Below are 16,077 nucleotides of genomic sequence, written 5' to 3'. Positions count from 1 at the left end.
ATATTCGTCTGAAAGTGTGGCGTCCTCTCATTCTCTGTGCTTTCACTGGGAATTACGAGCCCGAGCTGCTAGTGATCAGCCACCTTGGATCTGGTGTGTCTTTATCAGCAGTATGAAAATGAACTAATACAGAAGCCTTGACCTAAATCTCACCTTTTATATAAAAATTAACTCAAAATGGATTGTAGCATTAAATATAAAACACAAAACAATACAACTTTTAGAAGATAAAAGAAAGATTTTTAAGATCTAGAGCTTTATAAAAGAAATTCTTAAACTTGACACCAAAAGCATAATTCATAAAAGCAGGAAATTAAACTTGGTTGAAATTTAAAACTTTCGCTCTACAAAGTTGATGTGAAGTCAACCTGAAGAAGATAGAAAGACAACCCATAGTCTGGGAGAAAATATTTACAAACAATATATCCAACAAAAGGCATATATCAAAAATCTGCTAGATAAAGACCTCTCAAGAGTGAAAATACAAACAATGCAACTAGAACATGGGCAAAAGACAGGAAGAAACATTTTACTAAAAAGGGTATCTAGTTGGCATATAAGCACATGAAAAGACATTCAATATCACTAGCTAGTAAAGAAGTGCAAATTAGATGGCGATGAGATATCACTACATACCTCAGAATAGTTAGAAAACAGTGACAAGATCAAATGCTGATGAGGATGCACAGAAACTGGATCACTCAGACATTGCTGGTGGAAAGATAAAGCAAACAGCCACCCAAGGAAATGGTTTGTCAGTGTCTTACAAAACTGAATATGCAATGAACAGAGAAATGTGTATGATCTACGTGGAAAAAAAATTTTTTTTTTTTTGAAACAGAGTCTCCTTCTACCACCTTGGCCTCCTAAAGTGTTGGGATTTCAGGCATGAGCTACCACATCCAACTCCCCCACCACCAAAAAAAAAAAAAAAATTAAACACAAACAGTACCAGGAGTAAAAAGAAATATCTGAACAAATGGAAAAGCCAACTCCATGTCTTTAGAAAGACAATGATCTCAGAAATACCAATTCTCCCTCAATCCCTCAAGTTTAAGGCAATCCCCTAAAAGATCAATAGAAATTTTTCCTGGAGAAAATTTGGACCTTATTGAAAAGTTTGTATGAAAAAGAATATAGCAAGAATAGCCAGAAAAACTCCAAAAAGATTAATAAGGAGGAAGAACTAAGTCTATGGGATAGTAAAGCAATACACACTATCATAACCACAGCCATGTAGTTCTGGCAAAAAAACACAGAACAATTGGACAGAATAAAGAACCCAAAAGTAAACCCGTACAATATACAGGAATGTACAGTATCCTGTGGGTGGCATTTTGGTTGGAGAAAATATGTATCATACAATGATGTTGAGATTTCCTGATAGCCATTTGAGAAAAAAAAAAAAAAAAGAGCCTGATATGTTACACATACCATACACCAAAATAAATTCCAGATGGTTCAAAGATGTCAATGTAAAAATTGAAACAATAAATGTACTAGAAGAAAATATAAGGGAAATTATTTATTTGTTTAGAAGGAATAAGAGCTTTCTAAGTATGATATACATCTTAAGAGACTGATGATGTCAACCACATAGAAATTCAAAATTTTGGTAAAAGGTGCCATAAGCAAAGTGACAAGAAAGGAAATAATTGGGGAAAATGTGAGTAGCTCAAATCCCAGTCATAGGAAAATTTGGAGGGATGTAAATTAAGATTGAGGAGCTACCTCAGTGGAGGTCTACCACACCGGAGTTTCACAGCAATCACCTTGCAGGTTAGGCCTTCTCCCTCCAACTCCCCAAATCTGTGCAGGCAGCCATCATTAGCTACAGCAAACACCACCAGATGTGGCAAGTGGGCAGAGTTAGTCACACAAGAGGAGCGCTAATAGTCCCCAACCTTCATTTGTGCATGGCACTGGCTGTTGCCCACCTCTACACACAAGTAGGGAAAGCACTATAAAATCCCTTTCCACTCAGAGCAAAGACTCCCGAAAGCTTTCCTCATTTTTTAGGCCAATTCTCTGCTGGAACCATGAAGAAGCTGGCTGCCTCCTCTTCCTGTCCATCACCTCCTGACAGCTGCATTCCAGCAGCCTAGCGGGCTTGAATCTTACCCATGGCCAAATTATAACTTTAGGCAGGACTGCTGATCCTGAGAGGTCTGGGCTTGCCTTTTGCAGCTTCTGGGAAAAATATGTAAAAAAAATAAAGAAAATTTTATCTTATATCTACAATAAGCATGGGTGCACACAGCACTCAGAACATGTGTGCACGTGTGCACTCCTCTCTCTCTCTCTTTCTCTCTCTCTCTGTCTCTCTCTCTCTCTCTTTGCTGGAACTCTAATCATGCAGTTAAATGGCTCTGCCACATTCTCAGTACAGCCAAATGTGGGACACTGTGTGAACTGTTGATTTACTGGATTTTTCACTGTGGACTGGTTACCATGGCTTTTTGAGAATTCAGACCACAGGAGGAAATGCTGTAAACTTAGAAATATTATCTATTTTCCATTACCTCCAGTAAAAATGTCTATCAGGGAGAGAGCTGGGGAAATGCCACTTTGGGGGCCAGGCGACAATAAATGGCTATAGGGTAAAGCAGCTCCTAAACAGCCCCAGCGCAGAGAACTCAAAGCACAAAGGTACTGAAAGCCCCCCAAATCTGGAATAATTGCTTGAGGGACTAGGAAAAGAGAAACCCAAGAAAGAGCTCATAAGAATCCTAAAGAAGAGAGAGGAGTGGGTCAGCCCTGCCTCTGTCCAGGGCTCAGCAGGCACTGCCTGTAGTGGGGAGCTCCAGCACCCATGATGGAGCATTGGAGAACCAGGCGTGAGGGCCACTCGTCAAGCCACTTCAGGACTTTCATGTGCCCTCGACACTTTGCCTTTGTGGGCACCATAGTTTACTACTGCTGCCACAAACTTAGTGGTTTAAACCAGAAATTTATTCTCTTGTAGTTCTGTAGGTCAGAAGTCTTAAAATCAGGGCATTCCTTCTGTGGGCCCTAAGGAGAGTCCCTGTCCTTGCCTTTTCTGATGCCTACAGGCCAACCCTGCTTTGCTGCAGGTCTTCTCCTCTATCTTCAAAGCCAACCATAGCCAAGTCCTTCTCAAGTTGCCATACCTCTGGCTTTTCCTCCTGCCTCCTTCTTCCATATTTAAGAACCTTAGTGATTACATTGGGCCTGCCCAGATCAGCCAGGAAAATCTTTCTACCCTAAGGTCAGGCAATTCACAGCCTTAATTTCATCTGCATACTTAATTCTTTGCCATGTAACCAACTATATTCACAGGTTCCAAGGATTAAGATATTGACATCCTGTGGGTGGATGTGGATGTGGAGGCAGGGGCAGGGGGAGGGCATGCAGGGCTGTGGTGTGATTATTTTGCCAACCATGGGCCCCTTCCTCCAAAAAGAAAAGTTTTTTTAATCATAGTTTATGACTATGGTTGTACAAAGATGAATATATTAATATTACATATTAGTATGTTTTCTTCAACCTAGAAATTTGGGTTCTTCTTTTGATTTTAAAAGAAATTAAATGCTTTTGTGGGCCCCTAAAGGTCATGGGGTCCCAGGCACTGCATCTCCTGCATCTGATGGGTAAGTCAGCCCTAGGGGAGCCATGCAGCAGCCCCAGCCCCAACTCAGAAGCGCTCAGGTGAAGCACACACAAGTTCAGGGCCCGTGGAGATGTCTACACTTGCACGAGCCTCACAACACAGGAGAAAGCCTTGAGCGATAGTGTTGTGCAGAAGGATATACGCTGGACAGGAAGGAGGGGGCAGAAAGGACAGGATTTTACCATGAGGCAAAGAGGGTCCTGTGCTTGAGTGCATGTCCCTCCAAAATTCACATGTTGGAACCAAATCTCTAGTGTGATGGTATTAAGAGGTGGGGCCTTTGGGGAAGAGCAGAGCCCATGTGAACAGATAAGCACTCTTATAAAAGAGGGTGACACAAGCACCTGAGTGTCTTTTGCTTTTCCACCCTTTCCGCCATGGGAGGAGGACACAGAATTGATTCCCTCCGGAGGATGCAGCAACAAGGCACCATCTTGGAAACAGAGAGGAGCCCTCAAAAGACACGGAACCTGCCAGCACTTTGGTCTTGGACTTCCCAGCCTCCAGAACTGTGAGAAATAAGTTTCTATTATTTGTAAGTTTCCCAGTCTAAGGTATTTTTGTTATTGCATCATGAACAGATTAAGACAGAAGGCTAAGCCGTGTTACTCAGGGTTTCTAAACCTGTTTTCTTGTCCATACAATGAGAGAAGAAAGGAACCTACTTGGGCAGGGTTATGGTGAACAGCACAGGAGGTGACACAGGCAAAGTGCCCCACAGCCCTGGTATAGGGAACCCACGTGCTTTTATTTTTAAAAAGTTCCTGCCAACCAAATTTATGCCAACAAAATACAGATGTGTTACAGGAGTATTTTCATAAAATGTTAGATGCTACTTCTTAGCTGCAACATGATTCAGTTGCCAAGCCTTTCCTGGGTGCCCTCTGGAGGCACTGGGGGTGCTGGAGGTCCCAGCTAGGGATGAAAAGGGAGATGGGGTTTGGGGGTACTGAGAGGTAGGCAGAAGTGAGATGAGGCCACCTGGTAAATGAGAAAAGCTTCAACTTATTGTGTCTCTGTTATGTATCCAGACTGTGCTCACGGCTTTCCACAGGGCATCTCACAACATTCAGCAAGCTGAGAAGCTGAGGCGTTTCCTCTTCCCACAGTCCAGGAAACTGAGACTAGGAAGGGCAAGATGGCCACTGGCCCACCCACCTACTCAAGGCCAGTGGCACCTGCCTCCCAGTTGATGATGCCAGGACCACACGGAGCAAGTGAGGGCCATCAGAGGCCTGAGGATGTGGTCTGAGCACATTTCAGCTTGGCCAGAGAGAAGATAGAGGAATGGGGTAGGGGTGGTGCTGGCATGAGAGCAGGACCCTCCATGAAAGGGAAGAAGACTCAACAAAACAGCAGCAACAGCAGACGCCTACAGGGCACTCGCTGTGTGCCAAGGACAATCTTAACTGCTTGATGTGAATTAACTCATTCAGTCCCCACAGCAACCCTCTGTGGTAGCTACTATTACATCTCCATCTTACAGATGAAGAAACTGAGGCCCCGAAAGGCTCAGAAACAGGTTAAAGGATATGCAGCTCAGTAGGTCTGGAATACCAGTGTCGCTCCAGAATCTGAGCCACTCTCTGACACCGGTGAGGACCTGGTCATCAGGGGACAGAGAGCAAAGAAGCAGAGCTGCATCCCCGTAGGGCGTGCTGGAGCGGGTTTCCTCCCAGTGATTTCTGCACTGAAAAGCCCCCTATGCTAGGCAGACTCTGGCTTGGCAAAGGCTGTTCAGCCTCCAGAGCAGACGAGGTCAGGAGGGGCTGGTCACAGAGACCTGCCCTGTGCAGGGCTCTAATCCAGCACTGGAGATTCCAAGGCAAACCATCCTGCCTGCTCCCCAGGAACAGCATCAGTGCAAGAACAAACAGACAGGTGGTCAAACAAAGCCAAGAGAGGACATGAAGCAACTGAGGCTGGGTCTTAAAAGTTGGGCAAAGAAGGTCTCTGAGCCCAAGGAGGGTTGGGCCTGCAGGCAGAAGGATTGGCAAGCTCAAAGGCCCCAGGGCAGCGGCAGGCCTGGTGTGTTTGTGGAATGAAAAGGAGGCTCCTGGGCCGGAGTGAATGAGCAGAGGGAGTGACACCAGATGCTCAGTAGGAACTCGCCTCCAGAGGGCCTTGCGGGTTGCTACTGTCTGGCTGTTTGACCTCTCCAAATGTCAGGTGGAAATCCCATCCTGTGTTGGAGGTGCAGTCTGGGCCATAGGGAAGATCCCACATGAATAGATTAATGCCTCCCTATGTGGGGGTGCAGGGGATGCTGAGTGAGTTCTTGCTCTATTAGGTCCCCCAAGCTTCCATGAGAGCTGGTCGTTAAAAGGAGCCTGACACCTTTCCCCTCTCTCTCACCTCCCCTCTCCCCATGTGATCTTTGCACGCGACAGCTACCCTTCACCTTCCAACATGAGTGGGAGCAGCTTGAGGGTCTCACCAGACGCAGATGTGGGCACCATGCATCTTGCACAACTGCAGAACTGTGAGCCAAATAAACCTCTTTTCTTTATAAATTATCCAGCCTCAGAGATTCCTTTATAGCAATACCAACGGACTAAGACATGACTCAAGGGGTGGGGGCATTAGTGAGCTAATCGGGGAGGGGGCCCACAGCAAGGGGCCTCCCCACCAAGAAACAGAGGGAAGCAAAGGCAGGGTGTGCCCAGCAACCATCCGGGGGATTTCCTGGGGAGTCACAGCTGCGGAACAAGGACCCTCAAATAAGGCAGGATGGAAGCTTCCAACCCAGGAACAAACTCTAAAATTGTTTCCATTTCAGAGATTTGCCCATCTGAGAGCTCAGGCCTTCATCATCAACACCCAGAAAACCAAGTCCAAGCCATACAGCCCCTTGTGAAAGCTTTATTTAATTTCAAATAACTATCCCTGTGTTGCTGAAATTTAACATAAAATGCAGAAATGATTGCACGCCCAGCCTTCTACTTGAACTTAGAGATGTTTTCATTAAAACCCTTCTATTTCGTGCCAAACCCTTTGGTTCAGAAACTGACAGTTTTCAAAGAGGTTAGAAAGGAGTTGGAAATTTCTCTCTCTCTCCCCAGCCCCCCATAGGTGCCAAACATTTCATTTCACCCTTAAGCGAGGAGACACAGCATGACACATTCTGAAAACACACACACCCTCTCTCCCTAGAAGATGGGTGAATGATTTATGAAGTGCTGGCCTCCCTTTGCACTCTGCTTCTGAGCTCCTGGCCTGGCCCCACGCCTTCTCTCTGCACTGTGGCAGGCTGCTTTCATGTGGGCCCAGGTCCCCTGGGAGGAACAAGGGGACACAGAGGCCAGGAGGGTGCCTCAGGGGAGCAGAAAGCTGGATCCAGTGGAATAGAAAGGGTGGACTTGCTGAACGCTTCTTACTGTGAAATGGGAAGCTCAGCCAAGGAGGGTATTTGGGGAGGTTCGGGCTCCCCGACACCCCGGAGCCAGGTCCTCCAGCTGCTTCTGTATTTGCCTCTGCCCCTCTTACCTTCCTTTCCACTTCTGCTAGAGACCCCACTGTCACTTCAGCTGCCTCCTCATCTCTCCTGACCCATGTATAATCCAGTGTCCCCTAGAGATACCCGAACAGGGACAGTGCCGAGCACCCAGCCCCCAAGCCTCAGGATTCCCAGAAGTCTGCTTCTTTGGAACCTCCCCTTGGCTCCATTTCAGCCCCTTGCACCCTGACCCCAGTCGTCAACTCCACTGCCCCCTGGGGTCCTCAAATAGGGCCACTATCTTCCCCTGCCAATCCTCCACCACTTCTGAAGCCTCATCTCCCACAGGGGATCCTGAATCTGCCCTGAACCTCCAGGGAATCAGCCCTCTAGTTCGAATTCCTGCCCCACCAGCCCTGAGCCTCACAATCCCTCACTCCCAACACAGTCTGTGCCACCAGTGCCACAGTGACCTCCTTCCTGATCTCCTTGAGCTGCAACTGCCACCAACTCCACCGCTCCTAGTGGACATACCCCCCAGCGTGCCCAAGGGGACAATGACAATTCCACATTCTCCCAGCACCCACGAAGCCCTCTCTGCAACTGGAGGAAGATGGTCCCTGTCCTTTTTCTCAATGCAGATCTTGCACTCTCTGAGTTTCCAGCCCCAAATCCCGAACAGTACCTGTCTGCAGAGGACCCTACCTCCTGCTTCACCAAGAATGTGAAACCCTTTGGGGTGAAGGCTCAGAACACCCTCAGTACTGCTTCCTACCTTTACTATCTCAGGGTACAGGAGAACTTCCTCCTTTCCAGGTGAGCCCCTGGCCCAGTGTCAGCCCCTCAGGGACCTGCCCATCAGCCACCTGCCACTAACTTTTCCTTCACCTGGATCCTCCCCCAGGTGAGGAACAGCCAGATTCCCAAAAAGCAAGGAGGGAAATTCACCCTTTCTTGTCCTGGTCTTCCTTCTGATGTTGACATGTTGCCTACTCCTCTCCTTCACCATCAGAATCCTCCAAAGAAAAGCTGAACATGGAACCCCTGCTGAGACTTTCCATTGCCAAACAGAAAGCTAGCTTCTCAGGGTTCAGGGCAGAGCCTCCCCGTCCTTGTGTTCTCAGGCACAGAGCCTGGCTCACAGCAAAGTTCCATCCATCTTCTTCTCATTAGCCTAACTCCTTACAAATTCAGCCAACCAGCTAACCTTCCTCAGCCCTCACCTCACAAACTCACTCATCAAATCACTGCCTCTCTTGAAGGACAAATGCACAGACTTCAAGAGATACAGAGAATCATTCTGTCAATTAAAGAGCTAAAATGGAAAAGAATTGGTTATTTCAAACTGCCTGTATTTATTCCAAATCATTAGAAGCATCTATTCACCTCAAGCAGAATAATTAACTTTTCAATCATCACATTGGTTATAACTGTTAATACTCATATATCTAATATACTTTCTGTCATTAGGGAAATAAAAGATTGCTTTTTATTAGTATACCAACATTTCACAAAATTACAACGCAGTGGGGAAGAATAATTTATAATTGTGAAAAATATAAATTATTATAATTGTGAAAAATATAAACAATCTGGTTGTTTTAATGATATTGAATAATTTATATTTTTATAAATTATTATATTACTTTCAAATAGCATGAATTATTTGGAAAACTAATAAAACTGCGATTGTAGAACTTATCATCAACTTGGTTATGAGCTGGTGTCAGGACTGCGGTGGCTGAGCCTCACGACCTCGCCGCTTCGTCTCTCCCATCTGTCTCCCAGGTCTCACAGCAGCTCCCCTGTGCTCATCTCACGTTGGAATGCACCTTGCTGAGTCTAGTAGACCCGGGAAGGTATTGGACTCTTCCACTAGACTGAAAGCTCCCTGCAGGCAGGGCCATTTCTTACTCACTTTTATATCCCAGTGCTTATTGTAGAGCACTTGATAAACATCAGAGGAATAAATTAATAGACATCCAGAGAGTATCAGAAAGAAATAAGATTATGAATATTCATTTTAAAATCCAACTCTAGGGCCAGCCATGGTGGCTCATGCCTGTAATCTCAGCACTTTGGGAGGCTGAGACAGGAGGATTACCTGAGGTCAGGATTTCAAGACCAGCCTGGCCAACATGGTGAAACCCTGTCTCTACAAAAAATACAAAAATTAGCTGGGCACAGTGACAGGTGCTTGTAATCCCAGCTACTCCAGAAGCTGAGAATCAGGTGAACCTGGGAGGCGGAGGTTGCAGTGACTCAAGATCACGCCTCTGCACTCCAGTCTGGGTAACAGAGCAAGATTCCATCTTAATAATAAAATAAAATAAAATCCGACTATAAACATCCTGTAAAGGAAAAGTATATTTCTTAAGTGTATATTGTAACTCCAACTGTTAGTCAAGTCCTTCTGTATTTTAACAACCGGCTAGAAGTCACTCTGAACAGCAACATCCATTTGGAAAAATCTATGGGGCTGGCAAGTCCCTCCCTTTCCATTTCTAAAACATTAGCAACCAAAATGCAACACACTGTGAGACTAGGGTGTGCCCTGCACACTTAACTAGAAAACACAAACTCTTTTTTTTTTTTTAGATGGAGTTTCGCTCTTATCACCCGGGTCAAGTGGTGCAATGGCACAATCCCAGTTGACTGCAGTCTCTGCCTCCCGGGTTCAAATCTCCTGCCTCAGTCTCCCTGGTAGCTGGGATTACAGGCATCTGCCACCACACCCAGCTAATTTTTTGTATTTTTAGTAGAGATGGGGTTTCACTATGTTGGCCAGGCTAGTCTCGAATTCCTGACCTCAGGAGATCCACCCACCTCAGCCTCCCCAAATCCTGGGATTACAGGCATGAGCCACCGTGCCCAGCAGAAAACTCAAACTCAAATTCCAACTGTGCCACGGCTTGTCTTGGTGTAAATTCCACTTCTGCCTGTGATCCTGCAGGACCTGGGAAGTAGGAATGGGCACTGAGGCAGTGTGCAGGATGATAACCTGCACAGACCACCCTCGAGCTATTTACTAGCCTCCTACACACAGAAACCTCCACCAATTTGTCCTCCAGGGGTGTCCCTGTGAGGGGGAAACGGGAAGGCAAGGCAGGCGACTCTCCCCATATCCTCAGATTCATGCAAAGCAGCTTCCTCTGTCTATATTTTCTAAATATTTCTAAGAAAGATTTTGAGAGAAGAATCTATCCTTCATAATAAAGCTTGAAAACCACAGTTACAGATAAACCCAAAGACGTGTGGCAGGAAGAGCTACCACTTACTGTGTACTTATTATGTACTGGGTCACTTAAAACATCAGAATTTCATTTACCCTCACTACACCTTTTTGAGATAGAGAGTAGTTATCCCATTTTTAGAGAAAAGGAAACTGAGGGTCAGAGAAGAGAAATCTCAGAACCAGCAAGGGCCGAAAGCCCTGACACAGTGCCTGCTCTACGGGAGCCGTTCAGCTCCAGATACCTGTGGCTTCTCAACCTTCTCTTCCCGAACCCCTCCACACACCCCTCTTACATGTATAATATAAATAAATGCTCGTTCGTGTATCATCATCGATTAATTAACTCATTATCAGTCCATGTGAATGAGTCTTTGTTGACTTTTTACTTCACAATGATACTCATTCATTAAAAGAGTTATTTCCTGTGCATCTAATAGATGCCTGGTCCTGGTAAGGTCCCAGGAATAAAGACTGCCAAGACATGGCTCCGCCCTCAAGGGAATCACAGGCTAGTGGGAAGACATATGAAAACCAATCAACGGAAATATTAAAAACGGTACCATAGCCATCTGTACTGCGAGCAGTGTGGGGATGGGTCACGGCAAGAGAGAAAGGGAGATGACTACCGCCTTCTTTACTGTTACTGTTTAATGATATTCATTTTTGACATGTTTTCTGGACATACTGAGATAGAAAAAGGCTCAGACACCAAGATGTATCCTCATCCCATTTCCTCTTCAGTCCTCGGAGACAGTACTATTCCAAGAGGTAAGACAAACCAAAACTCATCCGTTTTTTTTCACTGTCCCTGGAGAATAGTGTAGCTTGAAATACATTTAAAAAAAATAACTCTTAAAGTAATTCTACCCCTTGCCTTCCCTCTGAGAAGTTCCTGTACTGTTTGAGCCAAGGAAAGATACTGTTCTACTGCAATTCCTTGCTTACCCCAAGCCTTCTTATGTTTCTAGTTGAAACGGAATGTGAGCTTTATACCTACGTTTCGCTTGTTTTCTAATCCAATAATAACCCGACTGCTGGGTCTCTAAGGACAGCAGCCAGACGGCTTAACATGCAAGCATTAAGGCAAAAATCCCTGTGGATAATCTCAAACCAGTCTTTTGTTTTCAGTTTTCGTTTTTTCTTGAGCAATCCAACTGCCCCCATAAATTCTTGCCTTTCAGAATATCAACAGTGAAAACAATTGTCATGGTAATAAGCTACTGCTAAGAGCAAAATGCAGACCACAGAGCAAAAATCAGCATACACATACACAAACGCTACTGAAAAGCAAGGCAAAAGAAATGTGATGCACAAAATGGCATAAATGCATAACCAACTGTTGTCAAAATGCACAAATTATTCGAGCTCTGAAAATGTTGTCAAAGAAAAGAATTCAAATGAAGAAAAATACGAAAATGCTTTCTCACAACATGATATGCAATAATAGAAAATTGGGACAGTGATAGAGGTGTGGCTAAGTAAATTACAGGCCATTAAAAATGATTATTACAAAGCCTGAGTAACAGCATAATGTTACTGATATGTCTTTAAGTTAAAAATAACATAACTGGATATCTAACATGATTGCAATATGGGGGAAAAATCTATTAGCATAAAGACCATGGAATCATGCATAATGTTTTAAAATTTTGCTGGATATTATAATATTGTCTTTACAGTAAAAAAATATTCAGAGTAAAATAGATGATGAGTCACTGCCTGACAATTGTCACTGTGTAAGAAAGTCCCCTTTGCAGGGACAACAGCAGGTGGTTAAACGTGAGCACAGATTCCAGGTTCATCCCACTTATCCCACTTTATTTATTAATGTTGACCTTCCAGAAATTAAAACTAATCTAGTCAGGAAATTAAACTCTGATTTCATTTGATTGCCAACAAGTAATTAGTAAATACTGAGAGATGCCAAGACATGAGATCTGAGAGCAGTATTGATGGGAGGGCAGGGGAGGACTGCAGACAGGAGGGATCTGAGCTTGCAAAGACCACAATCAGTTTCCCAACGTCCAAGCATGGGGCATTTGTGATCTTGGCTTCTCAATGTAGACAGATGTAAGAAGCACTTAAAGATTTCTTGTATAAGTTCGGAAAGCACCTGAGGTCCTGCTGACCCTACTGTGCCCCTCCACTCCACAAAACTCCCGAGCTCCGCACGACCGCTACCCACATGGCTGGAGCCACATGACATCCCTAATGGATGCAGCTCTGCCTCCATCTCCACAACCAGCCCTGAGCCGAGGTCGACAGGGTGATTTTCTTCATACGTTTTTGCTTGCTTGTTGTTAAAACAAACATAACATAAAATTTATCATTTTCACCATCTTTAACTGTACAGCTTTGTGGCATTAAGTACATTCATAGTGATTGGCAAGCATCTATCTCCAGAACTTTCCACCAACCCATACTGAACCTCTGTACCTCTTCAACACTAACTCCCAATTCCCCCTTCCCCCTAGCCCTGGCAACGCCATTCTCCTTTCTGCCTCTATAGATCTGACTGCTCTAGGTCATCATGAAAGTGGAATCATGCAGTGCTTGTCTTTTGTGACTGGCGTATCGCACTCAGCAGAATGTCTCCAAGCTGTACCCACGTGTAGCATGTGGCAGCATGCCTTCCTCTTTTAGGCTGAACAATGCGTTCCACTGTATGCATATGTCATGAGACCGAGGGTTTGCAGTGGCTGCAGCTCCTCTCTCTTGAGATTACCATCAGGTCACACTTGTCACTGTCCCAGCCTCAGCCCTGAGTGAAATTCTGAGAAATAGGACCCCTTTTCAGTCTCAGGTCTCAAGCTGTGTCATCCTTGACTTCCACTACTTCTCTGGTGGTCCTCCATTTAGGAACCTAGACTTCCAGTCCTTCTTCCCAGGATCTGGACAATCTCAGCTGTCTTATCCAGAACCATGTGCTCACCGCTTGTCCAGAGGTCCTGCCTTGAACTGCGCCCTGGCCACCAGTCAGCACACCAATATCTCGTCCCAAAGCCAAGACAGCAGACACCTGCCTAAACTGCCTGGATTTCACTGAGTTCGTCTCTGCTCTAACTGCCAGGCAGATCTCTCTCTCCATTCCTGCACAGGAGGAGGGTATAGTTCTGAGATGCACCTTCCTTCCGGGGAAATCTATGTCGACAGTGAGCCCAGCCTCCTGTTCATATTTCTACTTTCTTCCCTTCTACTGCCCATCACCAAACACCTCTCTGCAACTTCCCTGTGTCAGTCCAGACCCTCAAAAGCTAGATCCAAAACAGAGTCCAGAAAGCACATGTCCAAGTACACTCACAGCCAGAGGGAGTTCCTCCCCTGAGTGATGACACCGGTGAATCTGGTCAGGCGCCGGGCGTCCACTTCAATCCACTGGTGGAGGTCATTCCTTCCTGCGCACCATGCTCCATCATAAAAATCATTTTCATTAATGCCCGCCTAGAAAGAAAGAAAGCGGTGTTCTTCAAAAAGACTCTTAATTGAAGAAAATTAAGGCACATCTTTTCCTGAGACTGAGAGGAAAGGAGGGGGGAAAGGAGATAAAATGAGAAAGGTGTTAAAGCAAAAAATAATAGTGCCCTGAACTCCTTATTCTAAATGATAAAAGGGAGTTACTTAGTATCCACAAGTTGAAAATATTTCAATATACCATGTCCTCTTTTTGCCCAGTGTGAAAGATGAAACTTAACGAGTCCTCCTACTACTCATTCATCTAGCACACATAAACCATCTCCCACACAGCAGCCCACGCACGCCAGGTGCTGGGGACGCAAAGGTGAATCGTTCCCTCCCCGAACCTCGCCATCCAGGCAGGAAGAAAGATGTGAAAATAGATGAATTAGAACTCAGTGGGGCCTGTGCTATTTCGGGAATATGAGCAAACCGCTGCGGGAGCGTTTAAGGACAGAATCACTAACTTAGTGTGGGGCAAACCGTAGAGAGAAAGCAAGCCCCAAGACCAGGGTGATACTTGAACCCGGTGTTGAAGGGTAAGATGATCCAGTGAACGTTTGTTAGTATTTAAGTCGTTTGATGTGTTCAGTATCAGTTGCTATTACTACCAAAATTCTTCTTTTTTTTTTTTCAGAGATGCAGTCTCACTATGTTGCCCGGGCTGGCCTCAAACTCCTGGGCTTAAGTGATCGTCCCTCCTCGGCCTTCTGAATAGCTGGGACTACAAGCACACGCCACCATGCTTTGCACCATCATGCCTGAATATCCAAGATAGGTAAAGTTTTTGCTCTGGAATTTTCTATATATTATCACCATGTGTAGAGATAATTTTCTGAATCCCTGCCTCCCAAAAAGGACATTTGAACCAAGTGAAGCATCCTCATTTACTAAGACCCATTCTGCATTAACCCTATTTTTCCATGGCTATTTCACAAAGCAGTTTCTTATCATCAGATTAAAAAAAAATTCTGAATGATAAAAATGATCAGCCAGCCCATCTTCCCTATCTCTGAGCACTTTCAGCTCAAATTCTGGGGACAGACTTACTTTTAATGGGCAGTAGAAAGGAGAAATTAAGAGTCCAGCTATAGGAGTGAACAACTTGGCCAAGGATTCCACTAAGCAAAACTCTATCCATCACTGCACCAGCTAACATTAGCGTTGTATCAGGACAAAACCACAGCACAGTGTTAGACATCTAAGGCTTAGCAGATAAGAATAGAACTGCCACATAGCCTGAGACATGTACCCTATAGAATCACGGAAACTAGAAGAACTGTCCATCAAAGTCTACTGACCAGGATTTGAAATTAAATTTAAGGCTCCTGGTTTTGCCAGCCTGAATATTTTGCTTCTGCTGCCAATCTCAGTTCTTTCTGAGCACACTGGACAGTCAATTAAATGTAGCAGAGTGTCAGGGGAATGGAGAGCCCTTCCCAAAGATGACTCATTGGGAAGTGACAGCCACCTCTGCAAAATCGATTATGAATTTAAAAAGCAAGTGTCTGGTAGAATTCAGTGAAAGAGAAGGTACCAGCCCCAGAGATGTTACAAAATTATACCATCATGCAATAAACGATACTCATATGATGCCTCTAAGAAACCATGAGAAGAATGCATTCATCTCTTTCTCTTTAATAATGTAGGGAAATCACTGACAAATTCTGGAGAAATTTCAATTAAAAGTTGGTGAAATAAAAGGTTTTATTCTTTAAAGGGTAAGCTAGTCTTGAAAACGTCACTAACATGGAATCAATCTTTCTACTACAGTACCAAAAAAACTGAGAATTCATGTAATTTTCTCAAGGAAATTAAATTATGTGCATTTTTTTAACTTAAAGAAAGCACACCAACGCACCTAACAGACTCAATTTTGCTTAAGATAAATATGGGAATCATCAACTCTATAGCAAAGAGAAAACCTGATACAGTCTAAGATCAATCTAATAGGGTTTTTTTGTTTCAAGATGAAGGGATAAACACATTAGTTTTTCTGTGTTCTTCCCTCAAAAGTCAACCCCAAACAAAGCAAGATACAGAAATACAACTTTGATCTCTTATAAAACCAGAAGACATATGAAAGTTCTAAATTACAATATATGAAGACAGAATCAGATGGAGGAATCCTGAATGACTCGGCAAGAGAAGGAAGTGCAAACATCAAAACCACACAATGAGAAGCAAGCCACTCAGAACCTTAGAAAGGCCAAGAACCCGGGTTCAAGATATCTTTGAAAGGTGAGGGTGAGGCAGGACTCAACAAGTAATTGCTTTGAAATGTGTATCAAAAAAACAATTAGGCTGGACACAGTGGCTCAC

The 16,077-nt window shown here is 44.5% G+C and overlaps 1 protein-coding gene across 1 annotated transcript in view; it reads right to left on the bottom strand.

Moving 5' to 3' along the window:
• The window catches only part of CPXM2 (carboxypeptidase X, M14 family member 2), a 153,313-nt gene that overhangs the window by 90,027 nt on the left and 47,209 nt on the right, over positions 1-16,077 (bottom strand). The window contains exon 4 of the mRNA XM_012453412.3: positions 13,604-13,743. Coding sequence (XP_012308835.2) covers positions 13,604-13,743 — 140 coding nt within the window. The remainder of the gene's footprint in view (positions 1-13,603; positions 13,744-16,077) is intronic.

Source organism: Aotus nancymaae, unplaced genomic scaffold (assembly GCF_030222135.1).
Source record: "Aotus nancymaae isolate 86718 unplaced genomic scaffold, 86718_ANA_hifiasm-v0.15.2.pri h1tg000010l, whole genome shotgun sequence".
NCBI lineage: Eukaryota > Metazoa > Chordata > Mammalia > Primates > Aotidae > Aotus > Aotus nancymaae.
The sequence above is the reverse complement of the archived record's forward strand: the minus strand, read 5'-3'. Positions and strand labels throughout refer to the sequence as shown.